This window comes from Austrofundulus limnaeus, unplaced genomic scaffold (genome assembly GCF_001266775.1).
Source record: "Austrofundulus limnaeus strain Quisiro unplaced genomic scaffold, Austrofundulus_limnaeus-1.0 Scaffold183, whole genome shotgun sequence".
Lineage (NCBI taxonomy): Eukaryota > Metazoa > Chordata > Actinopteri > Cyprinodontiformes > Rivulidae > Austrofundulus > Austrofundulus limnaeus.
Window position 1 is genome coordinate 944,928 of NW_013952585.1, and position 7,791 is coordinate 952,718.

The 7,791-nt window shown below is 44.8% G+C and overlaps 2 protein-coding genes across 2 annotated transcripts in view; both read left to right on the forward strand.

The window, feature by feature from the left end:
• The window catches only part of rasal3 (RAS protein activator like 3), a gene marked incomplete in the record, with an annotated part of 11,985 nt that extends 6,431 nt beyond the window's left edge, over window positions 1–5,554 (forward strand). Inside the window, 13 exon segments of the mRNA XM_014018120.1 lie at window positions 560–658; window positions 742–1,416; window positions 2,891–3,035; window positions 3,116–3,260; window positions 3,348–3,584; window positions 3,683–3,884; window positions 3,969–4,060; window positions 4,130–4,243; window positions 4,326–4,521; window positions 4,598–4,708; window positions 4,807–4,997; window positions 5,085–5,169; window positions 5,304–5,554. Of these exon segments, the coding sequence (XP_013873574.1) occupies window positions 560–658; window positions 742–1,416; window positions 2,891–3,035; window positions 3,116–3,260; window positions 3,348–3,584; window positions 3,683–3,884; window positions 3,969–4,060; window positions 4,130–4,243; window positions 4,326–4,521; window positions 4,598–4,708; window positions 4,807–4,997; window positions 5,085–5,169; window positions 5,304–5,414 (2,403 nt within the window).
• A 304-nt stretch (window positions 5,555–5,858) lies between these two features.
• trim25 (tripartite motif containing 25) overlaps window positions 5,859–7,791 on the forward strand; it is a 7,607-nt gene continuing 5,674 nt past the window's right edge. Inside the window, exons 1-2 of the mRNA XM_014018122.1 lie at window positions 5,859–6,002; window positions 6,697–7,318. Coding sequence (XP_013873576.1) covers window positions 6,701–7,318 — 618 coding nt within the window. The 5' untranslated portion in view covers window positions 5,859–6,002; window positions 6,697–6,700. The remainder of the gene's footprint in view (window positions 6,003–6,696; window positions 7,319–7,791) is intronic.

Below are 7,791 nucleotides of genomic sequence, written 5' to 3' on the forward strand. Positions count from 1 at the left end.
CACACACACACACACACACACACACACACACACACACACACACACACACACACACACACACATTAATTAATGAAAAAAACTATTGCATTTTGGTCTTAGCTCACTCAGTATGTTAGACTGGTACAGGACATGTATGAAGACAGCAGAATATTTATGAGGCCAACAGGACATTATGAGTATTATAGAACATGTATGACGATAGTAGGACATGTTTGAGGACAACAGGACATGTATGAGGATGGTAGGATGATAGGCTCCTTGTTTGGTCTGCTGATAGACACACTAACAGATGAGGACAGGCAGGAATCTTTGTGGACTCTGATGTCTGCAGAGGACATTGTGATATCTGTGATGAGAACAGGGAGCAGGTGAAGAAAAATAGGTGAGGCAGAGGAACAAAGAGAAATGAAATTTAAGACAGAGGACAGGTGTGTGAATGAGAGGGAGGCAGGTGAGACCACAAGGAGCAGAGGTCAAAGRTCCAGGACTCTAAGCCCTAGACAGGATTTGTTGTAAGGACCTGCTAGTCTGACACGGTTTTGTTTTTAATGTTTTACAGGTGATAAATTCTGAGAACACACACTGCTTTGGCTGCTCATCTGCTGCCGAACGAGACCGTTGGATTGAAGATCTGAGGCGAGCGGCCCAGCCCAATAAAGTAAACGCTCAGCTGTTTGTTTAAAATATAAAAATAAAACGATTCAACGTTGATTCAAAGTTCTGATCGATAAATGTCGACAGGATAATGTGGAGCGGATAGAGAACTCCTTGAGTCTGTGGGTCAACGAGGCGAAGGACCTGCTACCCAAACGGCGGTATTACTGCGAGGTTCACCTGGACGGGACCCTGTTCGCCCGCACCAGCAGCCGAGCCATTGGAAAGCCGGCTAACCGCTCCAGCCTGGCTGGGGATAACTCCGCGGGGTCTTCAGGAGGCCTGGGAGCTGGCGGAGGTGTGGGTGGAGGGTGTCAGCTGTTCTGGGGGGAATTCTTCGAGCTCGACAACCTGCCATCAGTCTCCCAAATCAGCCTGCACCTTTTCCGTGAAGAAGACACCAAAAAGAAGCGCCACTCCCGGGAAGAGCTGAACCTGCACCCGCTGGGCAGCGTGGAAATCCCCCTGGCCGATATCCGAGGGAGGACCTTCCAGGAGAAGTGGTACCCCATCGCTCCATTCAAGGCCGCAGGTGCAGCGGGGAGCAAGGAGCTGCTGGGGCCACAGGCCTCGCTCCGCATCAAGGCCCGCTTCCAGAACCTGAAAGTTCTGCCCATGGAGAAGTACAAGGAGTTTGCAGAATACGTGACGGTGGATTACATAGAAATGTGCAGAAACCTGGAGCCTCTTCTGAATGTGAAGGAGAAGGAAGAGCTGGCTGGAGCTCTGGTCCACGTGCTCCAGAGTATCGGCAAAGCCAAGGTTGGGCATAAAAAAACACTTCAAACACAACTTGCTTTTAGAATAAACGCTGAGTCAGCAGTACTGTTGTCTTCCTGTTTTTTAAAATTATTTTGTCCTGTTTTTACACTTTCTGCAGACTTTGTGCTATTTTAGCCTTTTAGCATTCAACTCATTTTGCTTTTTGTTTTTGTAACTTAAAAAAAACTTTAAATACATTAGCTCTGCTTTTGTCAACTTATACTAAATTTAGCTACCATTCTACTTTTAGCTTTTATTAGCTTTTTGATACTTTAGCTACTATTCTACTACTTTTCGCTACCATTCTGCCCTTTGCTATTTTAGCATTCATTTTCTACTTTCATCTTTTACAGCGCAATTTGAAACATTTAACCTTTAGCTAGCCTTTTGCTGTTTTTAGCTAGTCCTTTGATACTTTTGACTTGCAGTTATCTATTTGCTACTTGTAGCTTTTAGGTAGCTTTTTGATACTTTTAGCTTTCAGCAAATCTTGCTGCTTTAAGTTTTGCTATTTTGCTACTTCAAGCTACTATTTTTCTATATTTACCTCACCTTTGCAACTAAAAGCTTTGAGCTAGTCTCTCACTCTTTTACGTTTTAGCTGAGTTTCAGCTTTATTTATTTATTTATTTATTTATTTATTTATTTATTTATTTATTTATTTATTTATTTAATATGTTTCTTTTCAATCCTCAGAATGTAGTCCCGACCACGCGGGCCAGCCAGGTGGGCCTCGGCCAAAGAACCAGGACGGTGGTGTGAGGGTGAGCACACATAACCCTTCATTTCCTCCTGATGAAACAGAGTTACCTGCTGGATGAATGTGTGGACAGATAAATGAGGGAGCAGATTGTGATGCGAAGAGCTTTGAGTTTGATAAGCAGTCCATTTCCCGTTTATCCCCAGGCGCTGATCAAACGACGCCTGGACAAGGCCAAAAGAAACAGCGCCACCCAGCTGCACCCAGGACTGAACAAACTCAGCAGGTACAACAAAAACACAGACAAAACTGAATCCATAACTCCAGTTCTGTAAAATGTAAACACCAGTAATGTCAGTAATTGTTAATCAGTAATGAAAAAGTAAAAACAATTCAGTTTTACAGTCTGAGTGTTGGATTTCCAGTTCCAGGCACTTCGGTTCCCGGGAGTCTGTGTCGATCCCGGTTGCTGCCGTTGGAAGTCTGGATCTGAGCGCCGACACCAGTACTGTCATCAGACCGGTCCACAGTTCCATTTTAGGAGAAAAGTACTGCTTTGAGGTAAACTACAGACTCCAAAGGTGCTGAAAGTTAGTCTACTTTTCTATTAAAATAAAACAATAAACAAAGGAAACAAACACACACACACACACACACACACACACACACACACNGTACTGTATTGGTTCCCTGGTGGGGAAATTAAGTAATTTGCACACTTCCTTCGGCTCTTGGCATTCACTGAATGTGTGGCTTTAAACTCGGTTTCTTCAGGAGTTCCTGATCGATCTGGGCGGTGCAGAAGTGGAAAAGTTCGGGGAGAAGGAAGCTCTGATCTTCAGAGAGAACACGTTGGCCACTAAAGCCATAGACGAGTACATGAAGCTGGTCGGTCAGCGGTACCTGATCGACACACTCGGTACGGGGGGCTTCGTGATGAAGACAGCCTTTTGTAAAGCTGTGACAACAGTTTAATGTAAATATTTCTATTTGCTGCAGGGGATTTCATCACACGACTGTACTCCTCAGTCGAGAACTGTGAAGTTGATCCTCGTAAATGTCCCGCCGCTGAGCTGACGAGCAACCAGCAGCACCTGAGGGAAACCTGCGAGGAGGTCGTGCAGAAGATCGTTGGGCTCCACGGGTAAGAAACCAAGATTTAATGTAGGAAAAAAGAAACCAGAACAGAAGCAAAGTCTTCCTACAGCTGAGTAYTGACTCTCATCTGCAGACCTTTTCCTGAGGAACTCAACAAGATCTTCTCYAGCTGGGGGGAGTTGTGTGAAGACCAGGGCAGAGCAGAAATCGGCCAGCGGCTCATCTCTGCTTCCCTCTTTCTTCGCTTCTTGTGTCCTGCTGTTCTCAGTCCTTCTCTTTTTGGTTTGATGCAACCTTATCCAGAGCCCAACACACTCCGGACCCTGACCCTGACCGCCAAAGTCATCCAGAACCTGGCCAACTTCACCCTGTGAGCAGATTTATCTCTGCTTACACTTCTATTGGTACATTTTCACCTCTGCAAAACAGAAAAGGTTGAAGTAAAATAAATCTTTTGTTCTGCTACAGGTTTGGAGAGAAGGAAGAGTATATGCTGTTTATGAATGAATTCCTGCAGCAGCACTGGGATGGAATGAGGTCTTTTCTCCAGACTGTTTCCAATCGGGACACAGAAATCTCAATGACGTCCTTCGACGGATACGTAGACCTGCCTCTGCGTTTAGCTGTGCTGCACGGTCTGCTGGTGGACATTATTCATAAGAAAGACCAGGTGGGGCAGAGAATGAGTGCATTTATCTCACGTTAAAAGATAAAGACTTTAAAGTTAGAGCTAATTTACTTCTTTCTTCTTTAGGAAACAATAAACAAGCTGCACCCGCTGCCCTCCGTACTCAACCAGATTACAGAGGTGCTCGGACCTGAAGTGCCTCAGATCACCATAAACAGGTGCGTACTGTGAACACCTGGATTATGATCCTTTATTTAATGTTATTAAATGTAGCCTTTTCTTTGCAGCCGAACAGAACAAACCAAACCGATCTACGTTCCTCCCAAAGACCTGGGAAAGTACAGCCCCCTTCAGTCCTCCATGCAGAAGCTGCCTGTGGACTCCAGAGGCCTTCGAGACAAGTAGGAYATGATTTAAATCAATCTGTCAATTTGATCCTTAATGGTGAACATACAGTAGTCTAATGTTCTACCTATGTTCCAGTGATGCCAGGACTCATAGGAGCATGAGAAAGGGGAAGCCTCTCGCCAGAACCCAGAGCGCTCCACACAGACAACCTGCACACGCCAAGCATGTCCTGAAGAGGCAGCAGAGCTCCGAAGCTCTGCCGACCGCCGACCTCCAGCAGCAGGAGCAGGAGATGGAGCCCAACCAGCCCATCATCACGCCCCCGGATACCGTGAGTACAAACAAGGACCACCTGGAGGCAGTGAATAACGGGGTGTTTACCTGTAACCGCCATTTTGTTTCTGCAGGGCAGAAGCATCAAGCGTCCACCTGCACCAGTTCCATGGATTATTGTGAACCCCAACAGGGAGTCGTGTGAGATGAAGACAGCGAACGAGCAGTTCAGCGTGTTGGACAGAGTATGTTAAACTACACCCAGTAACTAATAAAAGAAAACTGGTTCTGCTCAGTAAGTTCAGTATGAGGTTCTTATAAAGCCTGTAATTACCCCCCACAGCACGCCCAGGAGCTGTCCGAGCTCCGGCTGGGGATCGAGCAGGTGACGGATCGGGAGCTGGAAATGGCCAAGCGCCTGGAGGACTTCATCAACCAGAGCCAGGACCAGAACGCCATGCTGCAAGCTGAGGTGGTTGAGCTTAGAAACGTGCTGGCGTTACGAGACGAGCAGCTCGCCAGCGCYACCTTCAGGTACACATTGTTCCTGTCTTTATTTTGAACCCAGACTTTCTGGGATTGGGTTCAGCGTGGTCACTGGTGTTTCTGTGTTTGCTGCAGGCTGGGTGTGATCGAGGAGGAAAGGGAGGAAGATGAGAGGAAGCTCAGCGTTGCTCTTGCAGCAGCTGAAAGAGTCAATGTGCTGGTGAGGATACTTTTGTCTTTTAGCTAAAAGTTTGTTTAACTTTAATGCTTCAGCTTCAGCAGTCATCCAGGGCTCAGCGTTACGATTACAACTGATTTAAAAGTTGTTACTGAATGTTGATCATGTTTTTGCAGGAGGAGCAGTTCGCCGGCCTGCTGAGGGACATTCAGCACCTGAACGAGGCCGTCAGCAGCAGTCAGAACAAAACCCCGCCTCCTGACCAGCCTCACATCAACAGCAACTGAGCTCCGACACAGAGAAAGAATTCAGCTGCCGTTTCGTAACGATGCACATAAATATATTTAGTTTGTGAAACCTACAGGATTTATCTGCATTTCCATGTCTTTGTATCTCAACTTTAATCAATAAAAAAGGTTGATTATTACTTCTTTTTAGTGCATATTTACCCGCATAATCTGGCTTTTGGGTAGGCTTTGATATTACGGGACAAATTATTGGTGTCTATAAGTTACTTCTTATTTAGATTAGAGAGATTATTGTCAGTAAAAGTTTGCTTTGATGAAACTTTAGATTTTATTTGTACAGATCTTGTTTAAAACAAGTGATACTGCAGCATCCCTCAAATGTATGGGGAAGAAGAGAGTTGAGGGGGGCTTTATTTTAGCTGTCAGCCACTGCAAAAAGTAGACAATAAGACCTGTGGGGGGCAGCATTACGCTGTGTTCCAGACAGCCTGCTGTAATTTATGAGAAGAAGAAGAAGGAAGTGGTCTGTCGCAGTCCCGGCTCAGAGTTGTGCTGCGTCTCTGATCAGGTCCAGCTTTAATAAACACGAGTTCTTCTCCTGCGTCAACAGAACCCAGAAAACTGAAGGTACAGAGAGATTTAATCCGATTTTATTGAGTTTAACACATGTCATTGTTGTCAAACATCGTTAAACTTCGAGCTCGTATTTGTTTGATTAAATCATGCCTTTAATTGATCTCTAATGGTTTMTTTACTTAATWAAATACAAACGCTGAATCCTATTAAACAATATGAGTTTGTAATTAATCAGAAATAAAAACKTACTTTAAGTTTCGTTTTCCACCTTTAAGTTTCGTTTCTTGCTTCCTGTTTGAATTTGCACTGTACTGTACCAGATTAATAATTTTCACCGGTTTTATTAGATTCAAATTAAGCTTAATGTAACACATTTATACATATTAGTTAAGATTTCACAAAATAAATTAAATTTCAATGTTTATCACTCAGTTAAGATAAATTATTACCTGTAACAGATTTTAATAATTAATGCATTTAACTTTGAATTACTCTGCTCTGTTAAATTTACCCAATTAAACAAAATTTAATTAATCAAATTGCAACTAGTTTGAAAATCTAAGTAAACTTTAGGCTTTAAGGAAAACATTTATTCTGATGATTATTTTTTATTCAAATGAAGATTAAAACTACACACAAAATAACATTTACACATAACACAGCTTGTTAACATTTATACCATCCAAGTAATAGAAAATTTCTTGAATTTAATTAATTTAAAGAATTAATTTAATTCTTGTTTCAGTGCGATGGCGTCAGCGGAGGAGCCTCAGTTCTCTTTGGTGGGTCTGGAGGAGGACCTGACCTGCAGCATCTGTCTGAGCACCTTCACCTGTCCGGTCACCATCCCCTGCGGACACAACTTCTGCCACGACTGCCTGCTGGCCACCTGGAAGGACTCCTACAGCTGCCCCCAGTGCCGGACCCTGTTCGCCATCAAGCCCGAGCTGAAGAAGAACACGGTCCTCAGCACTGTGGTGGAGACCTTCAGGATCCGGGTCAAGAGTGAAGCGCCGGTGGAGGAGAGCCAACCCGAGCAGCAGCAGCAACACCAGGAGGAGGAGAAGAAGAAGGATGTGATCCGCTGTGACACCTGTATGGAAGTCGAGGCGGCTCAGACCTGCCTCACCTGCATGGCCTCCTTCTGTGAGGAGCACCTGCGGCCCCACCGGGAGAACCCCATCTTCCGGGTCCACCAGCTGAGCCAGCCCATGGGGGACCTGATGGAGCGCATCTGCCCGGACCACCACAAGCTGATGGAGCTGTTCTGCACCAATCATGGCCGACTTATCTGCAGCTTCTGCCTGCAGCAGGTGCACAAGGGCTGCAGCTTCTCCTCACCTGAGGATCAGAGGAGCCTGAAGCAGGTCTGTGGCTTCAGATCCTAAAACTCTAAAATAATCAAAGTACAACAGCTCAGAGCTAAAGTATAGCTGAGAGTCCTCCTCAACTACCTTAAAGGTTCTCTCTAGGGCTGCGCGGTATATGCGGTAGACGGTAGAAACGGTATGAAGTTGACCTACGGTAGAAATTTACGCTCTACCGTCATATCGTCATTACATCATCGCACCTGTGTCAGCAGGGCTGTGAGTGCAGAGACACCTGAGCAGGAGTTAGAAATATAATGAAGAAATTCTAGCATTTTAAAACACGTGTAGAGAGAATAAATCCTCAAAATATCCTCCTCCCGCTGTAGAAAAGTTATGTCGTATTGCAGGATCATTTCCTCTTCTCTCGCTGCACGTCACACAGAGCGAAGTTTTAAAGAGTAACTTACCCCAAAATTAATATTTTTTAGCTGATAAACTGTCTAGAATGTGTCTAAAATGTTATATAGTAC